Source organism: Bos grunniens, chromosome 11 (assembly GCF_055505025.1).
Source record: "Bos grunniens cultivar Pamir isolate PY7600 chromosome 11, Bosgru_T2T1.0, whole genome shotgun sequence".
Lineage (NCBI taxonomy): Eukaryota > Metazoa > Chordata > Mammalia > Artiodactyla > Bovidae > Bos > Bos grunniens.
The window spans coordinates 38,501,879-38,522,340 of record NC_141175.1 but is presented as its reverse complement, the minus strand read 5'-3'; the positions used below and the strand labels follow the sequence as shown (position 1 = coordinate 38,522,340).

The window sequence follows — 20,462 nt, the reverse complement described above, 5'->3', positions numbered from 1 at the left end:
AGCCCAGAATTTTTACAAAGTAACAAAAACTACCTTCACAACTTCCACCATTTGACTCCTTTTGTTTTTCACTTTGTTAGAAGTGAGATTTCACAACAACTAAGACTATCTATGGATCACAATAAACTGTGGAAAGTTCTTCAAGAGATGGGAATACCAGACCACCTGACCTGCCTCTTGAGAAACCTGTATGCAGGTCAGGAGGCAATAGTTAGAACGGGACATGGAACAACAGACTGGTTCCAAATAGTAAAGGGAGTCCGTCAAGGCTGTATACTGTCACCCTGTTTATTTAACTTCTATGCAGACTACATCATGAGAAACGCTGGGCTGGAAGAAGCACAAGCTGGAATCAAGACTGCCGGGAGAAATATCAATAACCTCAGATATGCAGATGACACCACCCTTATGGCAGAAAGCGAAGAACTAAAGAGCCTCTTGATGAAAGTGAAAGTGGAGAGAGAAAAAGTTGGCTTAAAGCTCACCATTCAGAAAACCAAGATCATGGCATCCAGTCCCATCACTTCATAGGAAATAGATGGGGAAACAGTGGAAACAGTGTCAGACTTTATTTCTTGGGGCTCCAAAGTCACTGCAGATGGTGACTGCAGCCATGAAATTAAAAGATGTTCACTCCTTGGAAGGGAAGTTATGATCAACCTATATAGCATATTGAAAAGCAGAGACAATACTTTGCTAACAAAGGTCCATCTAGTCAAGGCTATGGTTTTTCCAGTAGTCATGTATGGATGTGAGAGTTGGACTGTGAAGAAAGCTGAGTGCTGAAGAATTGATGCTTTTGAACTGTGGTGTTGGAGAAGACTCTTGAGAGTCCCTTGGACTTCAAGGATATCTAACCAGTCTATTCTAAAGGAGATCAGTCCTGGGTGTTCTTTGGAAGGAATGATGCTGAAGCTGAAACTCCAGGACTTTGGCCACCTCATGTGAAGAGTTGATTCATTGGAAAAGACTCTGATGCTGGGAGGGATTGGGGGCAGGAGGAGGAGGAGACGACAGAGGATGAGATGGCTGGATGGCATTACCGACTCGATGGACGTGAGTTTGACTGAACTCTGGGAGTTGGCAATGGACAGGGAGGCCTGGCATGCTGCGATTCATGGGGTTGCAAAGAGTCGGACACGACTGAGCAACTGAACTGATCTGAAGACTATCTAACTCTTATCACTTAAAAAGATGAACTCTGAGTTCCAGTCAGGCCAGTCTCCATCACTGGATCTCCAACCCCAACTGTACTCTCCCAATATCTTTACCAAATCAAATGCCAACTGTTCCTCAGGATCTAAGTCAAAGTCTGGTTCCCTAAACTCTCCCCTTGTTCTGCCAGCTGTTATTCACCCTTCTCTTCTGCCTGGTGTACTGTCTCCATGGTAACTGACCATACACTAACTTAATGAATGTGAGCACAAGAAGATGCTCATCATAAATTTTTATTCTCATGCTGTCAGCAGCATGCCTTGATCATATAGGATTATGTTTTTTAAAGAAAACAGTTTGGGGTTCCACGTGGGAGACTTTGATAGAACTTTTGAGACTGTGGTACGAAAGTTTTAAAATCCTGTGTTCATAGTTTATTTATGATTTACATCTTTCCCATTTCCTCATAGATTTAAAATGGCCTTTAACAGAAGATAAAATAAGAAAAACATGGCTCACAGTGCCAAAGTCAGGTATTAAAATATGTGTGTGCACAGGGCTTGCAGGAAAGGCATTTTATTATACAAGCTAAGACAAACTGCTCTAGTCAAACATAAACCTTAACAATGACCTTCTCAGAAGTCAAGGCATAGTCTTCCTAGATTCTGCTCACTGCATTAAGCTTTTGGTGATTTACAATGGTGATGAGCTAGCTTATAGCAGAAAAGAAGTGTCAGTCAGTGTCTTTTCTGGGCACAGTTATCACTGCTCTTGGGGAGCAGACCTGACTGAATCTGGTTAACTAGCACTCCTCAAAGCTGAACAACAAATTATTCCTGTTTTTGCAGACTGCACTTAGACATCATTATTATAAAAGATCTACCATTTGGCTCTGATAATGCTTCTAGTCAGGAGAGGGACTCCACACTATTGGTGTGAGTACATGGAAATTATACTTTGAACATGCTTTTCTGGGTCAGAGGACTTAGTTGCTTTCATCCAGAACAGAATTTTAACAACGACATTTAACAACGACAATAGGTTCACAACAGTAATCTAAATGAAGTTTCCAAATAGTTAATGAATTATTTTGTTAAATTATTAATAATACCCTCTCTTATTTGTAAAAATATCATTAATATGTTGGTTCCAATATTAGTTTTCTTAATAATTCAAGCCATTGAGACACATGTGCTTTCCCCTCCTATATAACTCTATTATGAGAAAGCAGGTGAATTAGAAAGTTACAAACACACTTTTCACATCTTACATTTCATGAAGTTCAGAGGGGCCAGCTTGGGATAACTGCATCAGAACTTGTTTTGCTCAGTCCATCTATGACAAAGTGCATTTGAGCGCTCTTAGCAATCAGATGATAAGTAGGGGATGCCTATATAGTAAAATATATAATAGCACATATAAATGTAATTATTTTATTTTATATGAAATATAATTATGTGAAATAAAATGGAATAATTCTTTCATTTAGAAAGCCATTCAGGTAATTTTCAGCATTAATAAGCAAATAATTTCTATACTTAGTTTCATGTTCTTGTGGAACTGATTCCTGGTTGGAATCTATGTTTAAAAAGTGAAGGCACATGAACTTGGCCTACATGTGCACATGTATAAGCACACACACACCCACCAGCAAAGGTCAGTATTGTTTTAAAAATCCCTTTGCAATACTCAAAATGAGCGTCAGTTCATTTAAAAACAAAAAAACAAAAATAAAATGAGAAGAGGTCCTGGCAACTGCAAAATATAGAAAAAAATTATTTTTAATTATATTTAATTATTATAAATAAAGAAGGAAAAAGCCTATAAAGCAAATCTACAAAGCTAAAAGAGAAAGGTACTTTTAAAAGTACTGAAATGGACATGTGCTCAGAAAAAAGGACAGGCCCCAAAAAGAAAAATGATACATCCACAATGAAATTATACACTATATAAAACCAAAAAGGCAGACATAATTTCCTGTTCAAAAGAATTTCTGTATGAAAAGGTCTACAGCAGTTAGATTCAGGCCAACATCTCCACGGTGAGAATTAACTTTGATTTTCAGATGAACAGGAAGATAAAATATATTGTTACATACATTGTGCATATGCACTGAAACTCTTGTTTTGCTTCATCATAAGGACATGAAGATTGAGTGTTTAGGTGCCAGTTGGTGAGATGACACCATGAGGGCAAAGCTGCTAGCATTCTCTGCTCTTGATTCATCTCTCTCCCTAACACGTTCAGAGTGAAAAACTGAAAGATTTTAATGTATGTAACAGTATTTTTTACAATCAGATACAGCGTACAGAAAATTATCACGCAAAGGAAGTTCCACAAATTTTACTTACAAAGCTTCTTCCACAATTCCAAACTTTAAAATAAACATATTTTATAAGTGTCAGTTATCAGCATTTTTCAGTGTACTACTTTTAAGATAATATAAACATTACACAGAGTACCAATACTTGTATATAATTTTCACTCATTTACGCAAATGATAATCTTCTAACCAACAGGGAAATATGTATTTTGAAAATTTTAAATAATGGTGTCATAAGACATGAACTCATCACCAGGCCTACCTTTCACACTATGATAAATAACTACCTTGACATTTATCATAGATGGCTAGTGTTAGAGAAATAGTACATAACCCAAGAACAAGATTTCTCTCCTACTGAATTCAAGTGGTACAGAGAGGCAAAAGTCTGCAGTGACTGTCTTGTGAGGGCTATCTCAGAAGCTGAAACTGGTTGAGTAGAAATACTAATAAACCAGGCAAACATTTAAGAACTCCAATTCTATACTGATTTTTACATGATCAAATGCCAAGAGCTGGTCATCTAAGTTACAAATAATATTCTTCTGTATGTCCCTTCTAGTAGTATAAATAATCTGGAAAAAAAGAGCCTTACATGTATCCTGTAGTAGTACAAAACAAAACAAAACAGGCAAACTGTCTTAAGATGGCTTTAAAAAAAAAAATCAACTGTGCACCTGCCTTATGTGGCCCTGAAGCACTGCCATAAATCTCACCTCCACTAAAATGAAGGGGTCTATGTGGAGTGTCTGATCTCTAGACTGAACGTGATAGAAGGCATTACTAATCACAAGTGCATTAACAAGCAAGTGAGGTCCATCTGTGTATCTGTGAGATGCTGAAAACAGTATCTACAAAAGTCTGTACAAATCTACACTGAGTACCGGTAATATTCATGACACAAGGACCTCAGACATAAAAACAGGACAGTATCTACCCTAAAGGAGCTCAGGGTCCAAGCTGCTGCTGCTGCTGCTAAGTCACTTCAGTCGTGTCCGACTCTGTGTGACCCCATAGACGGCCCAAGAGAGAGATTAAAAAAAAAAAAAAATCACTGATTAAAAAAATATAGAAAAATGATTAAGACAAATGCATAGAGTATGATGAGAGTTAAGAGGACAGAACCTGATCAGGAGATTGTCTGAAAAGGAAAAGACATTTGAATTGTTTTGAAGGACCAAGAAGAGCTACCTAGATGACTGGGACCAGTTCAGGAAAAGGAATAGCATGAGAAAAGCATGTTCTACCTGTCTAAAATGAAGACAGGGCATGCTCTTACAGCAAGAAACAAGACCAGAAAGGCCATACAGACAGGGACTGAGCTTTGGGCAATGGTCTTCTCTCTGTGCAAGGCACCATTCTGTTAAACATTGCCAGCAGTATCACATAAATCCAATTGTTTTCTGCAGACCACACTGGCCACCCTCAGTTCAGAGGTACAGTCACTGCATAAAATCTCAGTAGAGAAGCCTACTTCCAGCTCCACCTACAACTAAAGCCCTTGGACTAGAACTTAACTTATGATACAAAATATGCCTTATGAAGAGTCACCAAAATCTGTACAAACTAATTCTCATCCAAAGCTCATGAGTGAAATACCAATTATGGAGAATGGTTTAAAGGACATGCAGCCTCTCCATACCTTTAGTTAAAACAATGTCTTGACCTCTTATGAGGCTGCTTTTACTGAACTGCTCTTTCTCATTCTGCCATTAGCCAATGTGGGCAAGCACTCTGAGGCTATGTGGAACACTGAACATGAAGGCTGCTGGACACCACGGTACACAATGTCCTTGGTGAGGAACCAAAGAGCTTTAGTTTCATAAATGGGCATGCTTTTTCCGAGCATGTGGTTTGCTTTATTTTTTCCAAAAAAAAAAAACAATAGATTTATCATGAGGATACCCTTGGGCATAAGTAAACTGGACCATTAGCCCCAGGGCCAAGCCTCATGGGAACTCAGGAATAGTTGTTCACTCAGGCCTCAGACGCACAGGAGGGAACAGGGTTGGTGAACAAGGAGATCACTGGGGTCCAGTGGCTGGGTCACACATCCCCCAAGCAGCTGGAGTTGACAGTCCCAACTAAGGTCCTCTGCAATTGGAGGGCCTCAGCTCTTTGATATTTATCCTCCAAACAATCATCTTCCTCTTCAATGTTAATATCCTTTAGCTTCTTTTACTCAAGGGTCCTCTTAGTTCTTGTTCTCATCATCTTCTCTTCCTCCTCCTCCCCACCACCACTGCATCCTCCTTTTTCTTCTTTTTTAAACAATGTTTACTTTGTTTGTTTATTGGCTATACTAGGTCTTTGTTGCTGGGCGCGGGCTTTCTCTAGATATGACGACGAGCAGGAGCCACTCTTTACTGAGATGCACAGATTTGTCATTGTGGTGGTTTTCTCTTTTTGCAGAGCATGGGCTCTGGGGCACACAGGCTTCAGTAGCTGTGGCTTGTGGGTTCCAAGCACAGTCCTAGCAGTCATGGCAGGGGCTTAGCTGCTTCACAGGATGTGGGATCCTCCTGGACCAGGGACCGAACTCATGTCCCCTGAAGAGGCAGACAGACTCCCAACCACTCCTTCCCACCAGAGAAGTTCCCTTTCCTTCTTTAATGGCTTCTGCCTTCTAATATCTTCTGGTTCTTCTACAGCTTTTAATTATGTCTTCTATCAACTCATGACCTCTGCTGTTTCTTGGCCTTTGCTACCCTACCTCCTCTCTCTATGTGTCTTTCTGCTTCCGAGGCATGTGGTTTGCTGTAATCTTATGGCCCCTTGTCAATGATACCATTCGGTTCCTTTATTTATAGAAGGTGCCAGAAAGCTCAGGGCCAATTTATAGATCCATATTTTATAGGAATATAGAGCTTATAATATATTTTACATATACAATAACCTTGTAAGACATACTTTGTCTATTAAATTCATACCTTTATTGTCCCTTTACCTTAATTTTTCTTCTTATGTTGTGCTGCTGCTGTTATCATAATATACATATTTATGTTTGCCACTTTAAATCAGTGTTGAACCATGGCAGAGTATAAATTACCTCAACCAAATAGGGATTAGTTGAAAAAATCTGAAGAGCATCTTTAATACGCCAGGCCTGTGCTGAAGTCTAGGATAAAAGCTGTCAATGGACCTGACCTGATCCTTATGGTCAGGAAACTGAGAGTTAATGGACAAAATGGATAATTAAATAAGTGACAATATCACAGGAAAAGAATGTTTATATAGGGCAAATATAGTAGGAAAAGCATTCACATAGAGAACAAAGAAGTCTTAAAATAGCTGGGAAGGCTTCCCAAATGAACTGTCATCTAAGCTGTAACCTCCAGGCTGAGCAGGAGAAGCTCTGCTCTAGGGGAAGGCTCAGAGTGTTGTGCACCCTGGGAGAGGAGAGGAGATCAGCATGGCTAGGACAGTGGGACAATCAGAGATGGCAGCTGCCCAGAAAGGCAAGCAAGGACCAGGTCACATGGGGCCTGGCAAATAGTCAAAGGAGTAGATTTAACCTTGGAACACGGTGAAACCCAAAACCGTTCGCTGGGAGCTGACAGAATCCAATTTGCGCTGTAACATTTATTGAGTGCTTGCTATTTTTCAGGCACTGTGCTAAGTGCTCTTGGCTGCTTCAGATGGCACTGTTGTAAAGAATCCACTTACCAATGCAAGAGACGTGGGTTCGATCTTTGGGTTGGGAGGATCCCCTAGAGGAGGAAACAGCAACCCAGGCCCAGTATTATTGCCTGGAGAATCCCATGGACAGAGGAGCCTGGTGGGCTACAGTCCATAGGGTTGCAGAGTCAAACACAGCTGAGCAACTACGTGCACACACAAACACGTGCACGGGCTAAGTGCTTTACGTGCCTTGCTTTACTGAATCCTCCAGAGTCCTACAAAATCACAGGAAGTAAGCACTGTTATTACACCTATTTTACAGAAAATGAAAATGAAGCTTGATGAGAGAAATGGATCTGACCAGCCACATACTTCCTGGTCCCAAGGAAACCAGGATTCGAGGCCAGGTCTTTTGACTCCAGGCCCCAAGTGCCTAATGTAGTGTGCTGTCACATTCATCTAGAAGTGGCCTGATTGACAGTGATGATAATGATGCCACAGTGTGAGGACTAGAGGAGGAAATGCAGTTTAGGGCAAATGATAAACTCAATTATGAGCATATTGAAATGCCTGCAGAAACTCCATGTGGCAAAGGGCACAGATATGGCTCTGAACTAAGAGTGGTTTTGGACTAAAGATTTAGAATTAGGAGTCGCGAGCACATGGATGATTATCTGAGCCACCACCCCGAATGACACGTCCCAGGGAGAATGTGTGGCATAGAACAAAGGAGTCTGGGAGATCCTTATGAGGAACACAGAAAGGAACGAAGAACCTGCAGAAGTCTTGAGAGGAGGCCAGAGAAGTAGGAGAAAAAATGTAAAAGCCAAAGGGAGAGCATATATCAAGAAGAATTAACAGTGCCAAATGTTGCTAAGAGGAACATAATATAAAAGCATGAAGGTATTCATTAAATTTAGAAATAAAATCTTTGCCCTTAATGGTTTAAGTGACATAGCTGTTGCTGTCCTTTTAGGAAGGTAAGAGGTAAAATGTATTAAAGTGGCTATTAAGGGAAGTGCTAAGTCCTATTAGAGAGGAAAAGGATATTCAGTCCAGATGTCTGCCAGGCAGGGGAAATGAGAATGGACCCTTAGATGAAGATCATTAAAGGAAGAATAGCATTTGGAGGTTAAAGATAAGAGCAAAACCGGGAAGGTTTCAGCCTGGACAGATATAACCAGAGGCAAAAGTCACAAAGCATAAGGCACAGTCAGGAACAGTCCATTAATTCAAATAGGTTGGCTCACACTGCATAAAATTTAAAAAATAGATTGGAACCACATTATAAAAAGTCCTGACTAAGGAATATGGAACTAAGGCAAATATTTAAATGTTCTTTCTCCCTGGAAAATGCCTCATTATTCTTTCTCGGTTCACATGCCACCTATTCCATATCAAAAAAGACTAACTTTTCTGTATGTGCTTAAGTTACTTTTTATTCATATCTCTTGAATGATAATGCATTTTAATGTTTCCTAACCTGATGTCTTGGTGTCTCAGAAAGTCATGTAACATATGTGCCCAAGAAATATTTTCTGAACAAACGGAAACACACACAATTACATTAGAGTGGTACTTTATGAAGACCAACTGTTAGCTGTGTGCAATACGGATTAGCAAAGAAGACACCAGAGGCAGACCAGTGAGAAAGCCAGGAGGAGTGCAAAGAGGTAATGGGACCCCACTGAATGGGGCCACTGTTGGAAATGCAGGAAGTTTCTCTAAGAGATGCTTCCAAGGCAATATCATAGAATTTGGTGACTGAATGAAATGCAGCAGAGCATAAGACAAATATATATTTTTTTAACTTAAACATTCCCTGGACTCAGTAATTAGATTTGGAAATATATCCTAATAATTAGAGATGTACACACACTTTGGCATTATCTATAAGAGTGGAAAACTGGAAACCATTTTAACTGAATAACAGAGGCCTCATTAAATAAAGTGGTACCTCTATCTGATGAAGCCCCATGCATATATTAACACAGCATACTTATAAAAAATTATGTAAGAATGGTGAAAATGTGCACATTATAGTAAATAACAAAAGAAAAACTTTACTAACAAAATAGAATTTACCCAGATTTTAAAAATAAAACGTGGAGAAACACAAGAAGACTATGTCATAAGGCACTGGATGTTTCTGAGAAGTGCCTGCCAAGACTATGGGTGCCATTTTCTTTTTTGTAATTAATTTTCCAACTTTTTTTTTTTTTTTTACAATAAATAAAAAGATATATATCATTATATATGGGGCTTCCCAGGTGGCACTAGTGGGTAAAGAACCCTTCTGCCAACGCAGGAGACATAAGAGATGGCGGTTGGATCCCTGGTTTGGGAAAATCCCCTGGAGAAGAAAATGGCAACCCACTCCAGTATTCTTGCCTGGGAGAATCCCATGGACAGAGAAGCCTGTGAACTATGGTCTATAAGGTCTCAAAGAGTTGGACATGACTAAAGCAACTTAGCACACACATACATATCCTACATATATAGGTGTGTGTGTGTATACACACATATATATGAAAAGAGCTAATATGGAGAATATCAAGTCATCAAGCTATTTGAGAGTTGGTGGCAAAAAGAAAGAAAAAGATAGTTTAAGCTTTAAGGATCAGAAAAATAAAGGAAGAGCTGGTAAATAAAGGAACCAGAAAAAAAAAAAGGTGCTTACAAAAAGGAAATCCTTGATGTATTTTTCCATTTAAACAAAACTCAATAGTATAGCCAAGGATATCAGACAGCAATCTGGGTAACAGAGAAAAAAACCTCTACACAATGATGATGGTATTTTTGTAGCATCTGGAATAGAAAAACTGTTAACTTATTACATAGCAGGAGGAAACATAGGCTTTGCCATCAAAGAGACCTGAGTTCATGGTACTCCACTCAGCAGCCATTGAGACCTGGGCACGCTGCTAACTGAGCCAGTCTCCTTTGGTGTAGCACAAGGCCAACCACCAGGAAGCACAGTTTTGAAAACTAAGTGATTCGTAAGAAAGCAGCTAGTGAGGTAGCTGAGCCCGGGAGTGTACCACCAGACTCTGACTCAGCAGATCTGAGCCTAAACCCGAGTATGTATGTCTTAAAAAGCTCCCTGGGCAATTCTACTGCATGACAGCAACATGTGAACAGTTCAGTGCATGGAACCTGGCAAGTACTTGATCAATGTGACCTGGTTGTTTTTATGGACCTAATAGGGTTTCTACCATTTTTAATTAAGACTGTCATGACTTTCTTCACTGAACACAATGGCAAGTTCTGTCCGAAGTGAGCATCTCAGATGTTCTGCTATGACAAAGAGAGAGAAAATGAAAATGAACAATATAAATGCCATTTATGATCTAAAGCAGTACCATGGCATTCAAAGATTTGAAATGAGTGACTCCAAAGGTCTTTAACATATGGTCATATATAATTTTGCTCAGGCGAGTGTGGATCATTTCTGCTTCATGATGTATTAAGACCAAGTTATTTAGTTGATCTGTGTGATTTCCCACTGATCAATATCCAAATTTCCTTTAGGTTTTGTTGTATTTTATTCATCACCATAGATAAAAGCTTTTAAAAGCTTTTTAAAATGGCCTCAAAAGAGAGTCTACAAAGATATCTGCAAATTTGGGGAAAGATGAAAATTTAGGTCTCAGGAAATATTCTAATAAATCTCAAAGATCTACTTCCAGAATTACATTTTTTTTAACATAAGGGAAAGTTCTTATTGTATTTTATAAATAGTTTCCAGCAATAAAAAAAGTCACATAGAAAGGTCAGAGTGCAATGACACTTAATGTACAGAATATTCCAACAGTTGGTCTGCCTTTTCTTCCTGGCCTCCTCGAACACGCTGTTGGGTAGGAAGGGTCATCAAAATGCAATCCTGGGGGAGGTTCACCAATTAAGATAAATGTAGTGTTATGGCTCCTGCTGGCCACTGTTCATCCCCCATTCACACAGCCACTATGGGCAAGAAAAGACTGGGTTATCAGCAGGTAGCAAAAAGCCCAAGACATAAAAATGGTCTAAAAACGCCACTGAAGACTGAGCTCTCTATGATCAATATATGGTTATTACTTTCTAGAAAACCACCAGCTTTCTCAGAACAAATAAGAACTACCACAGACCAAAATGAGGGAGCCCAACTCAGGACTATCAGATACTGTAAGTGTAATCTGGGTGTTCAGTTAATGCTTCTCTCTCCCTGAATATAAACTGAGGAATTTTGGTCAGGTGTGCTGATCCAAAATGCCTAGTGGGAATTTACTTAATCTTTACCTGTTAAGTGTATATCCCCTAGATTAGTGGCAAGACAGTATTCTTCTTCATATTCAGAATTTAGGCATATGAACTAAATATGAGCTAAAATATGGATTGTTTTACTTTGACTTAAAAAATATTTTATTTCAAATCTGAAACTTAAATATATCCATATGTTTTAGAGTCTTAACACATGAGCTGTTTGCTTGAGTGACTTGATCTAGAAATGGAAAAAAATAAAAACATGACTCTTTGGGCGCAGGAATTAAGTTTTTCAACAATAATGGCTCCACACAGCCTTCTTAAGTACTATCTGTTAGTTTACGGCACAGGGCTTCAGCTCAATCAGATTGGTTTTCCCCTAGCTGACCACTCAGCTCCACCTGGCCCAAACTCGGTGCCCGTTCTTGTACTCTCTCTTTCTTGTCCTCAGCCATCCTTATTTTTTTTAATGCCTATCCTAATTACATAAGGTCTCTAAGCTCCAAGGGAAATGCAGCTTCTTGAAGAAGCCTTACCTGAGTATTTCAACATGAGCTCTCTTCACTGAACATATCTGTAATTGTGTCAGTCAGTCCAGTTGCTCAGTCATTTCCGACTATTTGTGACCTCATGGACTGTAGCAAGCCAGGCTTCCCTGTCCGTCACCAACTCCTGGAGCTTACTCAAACTCATGTCCATCAAGTCGGTGATGCCATCCAACCATTTCATCCTCTGTCGTCCCCTTATCCTCCTGCCTTCAATCTTACCCAGCATCAGGGTCTTTTCCAATGAGTCAGTTCTTCACATCTGGTGGCCAAAGAATTGGAGCTTCAGCTTCAGCATCAGTTCTTCCAATGAATATTCAAGACTGATTTCGTTTAGGATTGACTGGTTGGATCTCCTTGCAGTCCAAGGGACTCTCAAGAGTCTTCTGCAACGTCACAGCTCAAAAGCATCAATTCTTCGGTGCTCAGCTTTCTTTATAGTCCAACTTTCACATCCAAATGTGATTACAGGAAAACCATAGCTTTGACTAGATGGACCTTTGTTGGCAAAGTAATGTCTCTGCTTTTTAAAATGCTGTCTAGGGTGGTCACAGCTTTTCTTTCAAGGAGCAAGTGTCTTTTAATTTCATGGCTATAAGTCACCAACTGAAGTGATTTTGGAGCCCAAGAAAATAAAGCCTGTCACTGTTTCCATTGTTTCCCCAACTTTTTGCCATGAAGTGATTGTGTAATTCAGCATAATAGTGTATACTATATACCACACAACCCAGCACATAATTAAAGTCATATTATTTTTTTTATATTTCCATGAACACTGTTCTTATCTATCCAGGAAGATTATAAACTTTTTAAAGGCAGGGTTTTGTTCAATGGAGTGTTTGACTTGGGAGTGTTTGACTCACTCCCAACTACTTTAACTTGATTTTAAGTTGCCTCAAATGTGCACACTTGTGCCCTCTAATGATGAAGGCAATTACTGCATGGTTACAACTCAGTGATGGCTTCCAAACATGTAACAAAACCAATGGTTGGAGGAAATCCTTACTTGTTTAAAATCAAAGAAGAATAAAGCCACTATTGTTAAAAATAGTATAACAGCAGTGATAGTAATGAGTATAACTACATTTCAGTGCACTGAGTTGTGTGATAAATTTATTAACACTGTGTAACTAAAAATCAAAACCAAAAACTTTCTCGTGGAAAAGCTCTTTTCTAAGTGAGCAACTTCTTTTGGATCTGGGTTAATCTAGTACCAAAAAGAGTTACATAATCACTTACTGAATTGTCCCGTGATTAGAGGGGGGACATATAAAATAAAATATCCGTGATAGATACTGATCAGTGTAACACACACTGTGCTGGGAAGATGGTAGTACACTGTGCTTATCTATTCAGACAAAAGAAAACATTCAACTCACCTAATACTGATTTAGTCTTTATTACGTGAAAGACAATACATATCCTTAAGGTTATAATCTAGTAAAAATATAGAATCAAGTACAAAAATGATGGAGATCAAGGTACTCAGGAAAAACTTTTCACCGTTATTATTACAAGAACAACACATCTGTATCATGTTATATAATGGGTGCTGTATTTCAGGTTAAGTGTGTGTTTCTAAATATTCTTAGTCTTGGTGAAATATATTGTAAACACAGGCTCAGAAATGACTTTCTTTGTTAAGCATTTTCTCTTCTTCAGTATTTCCTGCTAAGACTTCTTAACCGTAACTTCTTTATGTCTTAAACTTCTCACCTGCCTTGTGTTAGCTATTAGGTGTCAGAAACAGTGAATTCAGTTACATGCATGAGTTAGCAGTAAAGATGTTCAGTTCAATTCAGTTCAGTCGCTCAGTCATGTCCGACTCTTTGCGACCTCATGAATTGCAGCATGCCAGGCCTCCCTGTCCATCACCAACTCCTGGAGTCCACGCAAACTCATGTCCATCAAGTCAGTGATACCATCCAGCCATCTCATCATCTGTCATCCCCTTCTCCTCCTGCCCCCAATCCCTCCCAGCATCAGGGTCTTTTCCATTGAGTCAACTCTTCACATGAGGTGGCCAAAGTATTGGAGTTTAGCATCAGTCCTTCCAATGAACACCCAGGACTAATCTCTTTTAGGATGGACTGGTTGGACCTCCTTGCAGTCCAAGGGACTCTCAAGAGTCTTCTCCAACACCAAAGTTCAAAAGCATCAATTCTTCGGTGTTCAGCTTTCTTCACAGTCCAACTCTCACATCTGTACATGACCACTGGAAAAACCATAGCCTTGACCATAGATGGACCTTTGTTGGCAAAGTAATCTCTGCTTTTTAATATGCTAAGTAAGTAAGTAAGTGAAGTCGCTCAGTCGTGTCTGACTCTTTGCGACCCTGTGGACTGTAGCCTACCAGGCTTCTCCGTCCATGGGATTCTCCAGGCAAGAATACTGGAGTGGGTTACCATTTCCCTCTCCAGGGGATCTTCCCGACCCAGGGATCAAACCCAGGTCTCCCGCATTGGAGGCAGACGCTTTAACCTAATATGCTACCTCATGATAATTGTTCTTTTAATTTAATTTTTACTTCATATTAGAGTATAGTTGATTTACAATGTTGTGTTAACTTCAGGTGTCCAGCAAAATAATTTAGTTATACATATATCTGTTCTTCTCCCGTATAGGTTGTTACAGATTACTCAGTAGGGTCCCCTATGCTATACATTAGGTCCTTGTTGATTACCTATTCTATATACAGTAGTATGTAGATATTACTGCCAAACTCATAATTTATCCCTCCTCCCACATTTGCCCTTTGGTAATCGTAAGTTTGTTTTCAGAGTCTGAGTTTTATTTCTATTTTGTAAATAAGTTCAGTTCAGTTGCTCAGTCGTGTCCGACTCTTTGTGACCCCATGAATTGCAGCATACCAGGCCTCCCTGTCCATCACCAACTCCCGGAGTTCACTCAAACTTACATCCATCGAGTTGGTGATTCCATCCAGCTATCTCATCCTCTGTTGTCCCCTTTTCCTCCTGCCCTCAATTCCTCCCAGCATCAGAGTCTTTTCCAATGAGTCAACTCTTCGCATGAGGTGGCCAAAGTACTGGAGTTTAAGCTTCAGCATCATTGCTTCCAAAGAAATCCCAGGGCTGATCTCCTTTAGAATGGACTGGTTAGATCTCCTTGCAGTCCAAGGGACTCTCAAGAGTCTTCTCCAACACCACAGTTCAAAAACATCAATTCTTCGGCGCTCAGCTTTCTTCACAGTCCAACTCTCACATCCATACGTGACCACAGGAAAAACCATAGCCTTGACTAGACGGACCTTTGTTAGCAAAGTAATGTCTGTGCTTTTGAGTATGCTATCTAGGTTGGTCATAACTTTCCTTCCAAGGAGTAAGCGTCTGTTAATTTCATGGCTGCAGTCACCATCTGCAGTGATTTTGGAGCCCCCCAAAATAAAGTCTGACACTGTTTCCACTGTTTCCCCATCTATTTCCCATAAAGTGATGGGACCAGATGCCATGATCTTCGTTTTCTGAATGTTGAGCTTTAAGCCAACATTTTCGCTCTCCTCTTTCACTTTCATCAAGAGGCTTTTTAGTTCCTCTTCACTTTCTGCCATAAGGGTGGTATCATCTGCATATCTGAGGTTATTGATATTTCTCCCAGGGATCCTGATTCCAGCTTGTGCTTCTTCCAGCCCAGCGTTTCTCATGATGTACTCTGCATATAAGTTAAATAAGCAGGGTGACAGCATACAGCCTAAATAAGTTAATCAGTGTTTCCTGATTTTCTTTCTAGATGATTCTGTCCATTGATCTAAGTGTGGTGTTGAAGTCCCCCACTATTACTGTGTCAATTTCTCCTTTTGTGGCTGTTAGTATTTGCTTTATATATTGAGGTGCTCTTATGCTGGGTGCGTATATATTAACGGTGGTTTTATCTTCTCGATCACTTGATCATTATGTAGTATCCTACTCTGTGTCTTGTAGTAGTCTTTTTTAATGTCTATTTTTTCTGATATGAGGACTACTACTCCAGCTTTCTTTGAATGCCATTTGCATGGAATATCTTTTCCATTCCTTTACTGTCAGTCTGTATATGTCCTAGACTGAAGTGGGTCTCTTGTGGACAGCATATATACAGGTCTGATTTTTGTGTCAGTTCACCCATTTTGTGTTTTTTGGTTGAAGCACTTAATCCATTTACATTTAAAGTAATTGTCAATATTTATGTTCTTATTGCCATCCTGTTAATTGTTTGGGGTGTGTTTTTTGCTTTTTTTTTTGGTTGTTTTTCTTCCCTTCCTGTTTTGTTTTCCTCTCATGTGATTTGATGGCTATCTTTAGTGTTTTGTTTGTGTTGCTTATCGTGTGTGTGTGTCTACTGTAGAATTTTGGTTTGCTGTTGCCATGAGGATTTGATATAGCAGTCTATACGTCTGTGTATGAAAATACACACACATACACAGACACACACAAATTAAGTTGCTGGACTCTTAATTTCAAATGCATTTCCAACATCTTTCATTTGTAATTTCCTCTTGTCAGAGCTGCTCATTTTGATCCTGCATTTGTGAGTGGGTGATTTCTAGCTTTACTGTATGTTTGCCTTTACTGGCAAAGCTTTCTCATTCATAATTTTGTTTGTAGTTGTGGCCTTTTCTTTTCCACCTAGAGAAGTTCCTTTAGCATTTGCTGCAAAGCTGTTTTGGTGGTGCTGAATTCTCTCAGGTTTTGCCTGTCTGTTTTGATCTTTCCATGGAACCTGAGTAAGAGTCTTCCTGGTTATAGTATTCTTGGTTGTAGCTTTTGCCCTTTCATCACTTTAATGTATCATGCCACTCCTTTCTGGCCTTCAGAGTTTCTGCTGAACAATCAGCTGATAACTTTATGGGAGCTCCTGTTATGCTATTTGTTGCTTTTGCCTTGTTGCTTTTAATATTTTCTCTGTGCCTTTAATTTTGGTCAATCTGATTAGTGTTTGTCTTGGTGTGTTTATCCTTAGGTTTCTCCTGTATGGGACTCTCTGTACATCTCGACTCAGGTGACTGTTTCCTTTCCCAGGTTAGGGAAGTTTTCAGTTATTATCTCTTCAAACATTTTCTCAGGCCCTTTCTCTCTTCTGGGACCCCTGGAATGCAAGGTGTGTTTAATGTTGTCCCAGAGGTCACTGGTACTGTCCTCATTTCTTTTCATTCTTTTACTCTTTATTCTGTACTGCAGCAGGGGTTTCCACCAATCTGTCTTCCAGCTCAATTATTCTTCTGCCTCATTTATTCTGATATTGATTCTGTCCAGTGTATTTTTTCAGTTAATGTATTGTTCATCTGTTTGTTCTTCAAAGCTCTTTATTAAACATTTTTGTATCCTTTTGGTCTGTGCCTCCATTCTTTTTCTGAGATCTTAGATCATCTTTCCTATCAAAACTCTGAATTCTTTGTCAGATACATTACCTATCTCTAGTTTGCTTACCTGTTCTTCTGGAGTTTTATCTTATTCCTTTCTCTGGAACATATTTTTCTGCCATCTCATTTTGCGTAACTTTCTATATTCATGGTCTCTGTTTCTTAGGCTGTAGGTTTATAATTCTTCTTGGTTGTGGTTTCTGTCCCCCAGTAAGTAAGGCTGGTCCAAGGAGGCTTGTGCCTGCTTCCTGGTGGGTAGAGCTGGATTCCAGCTCTCTGGAGGGCAGGGCTGTGTCAAAGGGTGTGTTTATAGAATGGCTGTTGGCTCAGGACAGCTTTAGTCAGCTTGTCCCCTGATTGGTGGGGCTGTGTTCTCACCTTGTTGGTTGTTTGGCCTGAAGCGTTCCATCACTGGAACCTGCGGGCTGTTGGGTGGGGCAAGATCTTGGTGCCAAAATGGCAACCTCCAGGAAAGCTCACACTCAAGAGAATCCCCTGGGTGTCAACCATCAGTGTCCTTGTCCCCAGAGTGAGCCACAGACTACCTCTGTCTCCCTCAGGAGGCCCTCCAAGTCCCACAAGCAGGTCTGGCCCACGTTCTTATGGAGTCATTGGTTTGCTCTTGGTCCCTATGCACATGAAACCTTGTTTGTGCTCTCTTAGAATGGAATCTGTTTCCCCCAGTCCTGTGGAGCCCCTCTACTCAAGCTCCACTGGCCTTCAAAGCCAAATTGCTCTGGGGGCTCCTTCTCCTGATGCCAGACCTGCAGGCTGGGGAGTCTGAAACAGGGCTCTCAGTTCTCACTCCTGTGCGAGAACCTCTGTGATATGATTATTTTCTAGTTTGTGGGTCGCCCACTCAGAGGGATGGGATTTCATCATATCATGAAAGTGCTCCTCCTACCATCTTTTTGTGGCTTCTGCTTTGTCTTTGTGGGTAAAGTATCTTTTTTGGTAGGTTTGTGTCTTTTTTGTTGATGGTTATTCAGCAGTTGTGATTTGGGTGTTTTAGTGAGAGGAGGTAGGTCTGAGTCCTTCTACTCTGCCATCTTGTCTTCATAGATTTCTTCAGTAATTGGTTTTAATATGTGGTCTCCAGGTTGCCACTGGAATATTTATGATGGTCATTTGTTTAACACAAGCTGCTTTTTCACTTAATTGACTACTAAAAGCAGACCTCAAAAAGATAAGACAGTTGTGCTGGGCCCTTTTTGAGTATTAGACTGCTTTTCTAAAAGGACACTCTGACTAGATGGTGGTCTAAGAACCACTTTACCTCTGATTCTTGATGAAACCTATTCTCCTTCTGTCCACTTGCCACCTCCTCACCCCAACCAGACTGTGCCTGCTCCCCTTGTCATCTCAGGTAGCATCATAACCACTTCAACTTGTGACTACCATCTCTCCATTATCTGGCCATTTAGCCTCTTTTTTCTTTTAAATACTTTCCTTGAAGAAACCAGCCAGCTCACTATTACAAAGGTGCTTCAACTGAAATCACACTATAAATACAAGAGGCACCATATTACAGTAGAAGGAGCACAGCCTACTCAGTCAGACAAACTATATTCCAATAACTCTGAACTGATTCTTCCCCTCAATTTCTGCTCTATAAGTTAAATATCGGTTGTTGTGAGGGTTAACTGACTTTACTCACACAAAGCACTTAGCATAATGCCTGGTACTTAGTAAATGTTCAATAAATGTTAGCTACTGTTCTAATTAGATTACTATTATAATTATAGCCATCACATTTCTTGTTTCTATTATTATCATAGTATATAGGACCCATTCTACTTTTCTAACTGAAGTAAAGAGACTCATCAACTTTTTTTAACTGAAGCAAATGGAGCCGTGTGTATTACCTTTTTTTTTTTTTTTTGACTGGTACATTGAAGGGGGTACAGTTGCCAGTTTGGGCAGGAAAAATTATATACTGTGGTTGTTAACTAGTACTCTGACTGATGACTAAGCAATACACGTTCCCCAAAGTTATAAATCAGTGTGCTACTAAAATATTTTCCAGATTTCAGAACAGATAGTTCTATAGACATATCCTTATCCACTGTAAAATAATTTCTCCATTATCCTGCCTACAATTAAAAAGATCTTTATTAGCAAAAGATGTGTTCCAACAGAATGTTCCATGATGTCAGAAATACTTTAAAAGTAATCATTAAATACTATAAAATAGTAGACAATTAGAAAATAAAAAACATATTATGGAATGAGAAGGGTGAGCCTAAACTGAATGCCACAGTAAGTGGTACCATGTTTTGGGGAAGAAAAAAAAATAGCAGGATCACTGCTTTAATGTCTTGGGGCTCCCTGTCCTATTCCATGGGCATAAAGAACTGTGTTCTCCATGAGTTTCTATGGGTAGACGGTCATATACAATATGACCATCAAGCCCATGTTTCCATTTCATTTTAGTTATAACCACTGAATTCCAAAGGCAAGCCAAACTAATAGGGGCAACATCTTTAGTTTACTATACTAATGTGATTTTGGACTTCTTATACATTTCTTTTAACTCATGAGTACTTAGTTGTAAAGATACTTCTTTTGGCAGGGTTCACTAAATGAGGTTATACATTCCATCTTAAAGTACATTAAACCCTAAAGGAACAACAGTGATGCCAATTAGGGTGATTCTGGATAGTTCCTTTTCCATATATATCCATATATCTATTATTTATTTGTATGTACATATGTGTATGAAGATATAAATACTTAAATATGCAGCTAGAACAAAATGTACAGTTGTTTCTTTCCCCATAAAAATATCAAAATGTAAACATTTAAATGAGTGTGACATGGTCAATGGAATCAACCTTATCTCTAGATGCCCTTCGATAGACATGGTTCTAGAGGACATGAGGGGCAGAGGGTAGTACAAGCCACAGAGTAGGAAGCAGAAGAATGAGGTTCTATCCATGACCTATGGAAATTTACTAACCACCTTGGATGCAACTTCTATTTAACAATAAAATGGAGGTAGCAGTACTTCCTTTCTACCAACCAGAATCATTTGTTGCACTTAGTGGAATAATGAATATAAAAATATTTTTTAAGCTATAAATAACTATAGGTGATAAGATACTCTCAAGACAGTTTCACGACTTTTAAGAAACATTTAAAAATGGAATGATAGTCTAACTGTATGCATCATTTTATTATTTTCTATTCCAAAAAAGGGGAAAAAATGTTTTCTTTTGATTGT

At 39.4% G+C, this 20,462-nt stretch overlaps 1 protein-coding gene and 1 long non-coding RNA gene across 10 annotated transcripts in view; one reads left to right on the top strand and one right to left on the bottom strand.

Annotated features, from left to right (window-relative positions):
• Nucleotides 1-20,462, bottom strand: part of LCLAT1 (lysocardiolipin acyltransferase 1) — a 286,102-nt gene that overhangs the window by 66,237 nt on the left and 199,403 nt on the right. The window contains exon 6 of one of the 9 annotated variants that reach the window (XM_086323630.1): nt 9,773-11,062. The exons of the other annotated variants lie outside the window; for them this stretch is intronic. Within the exon in view, the coding sequence (XP_086179756.1) occupies nt 11,052-11,062 (11 nt within the window). The 3' untranslated portion in view covers nt 9,773-11,051. Of the gene's footprint in view, nt 1-9,772; nt 11,063-20,462 lie in introns of those variants that run through there. 9 annotated transcript variants of the gene reach the window in all.
• LOC147362946 (uncharacterized) overlaps nt 1-20,462 on the top strand; it is a 104,747-nt gene that overhangs the window by 57,044 nt on the left and 27,241 nt on the right. The gene's annotated exons all lie outside the window — the stretch shown is intronic.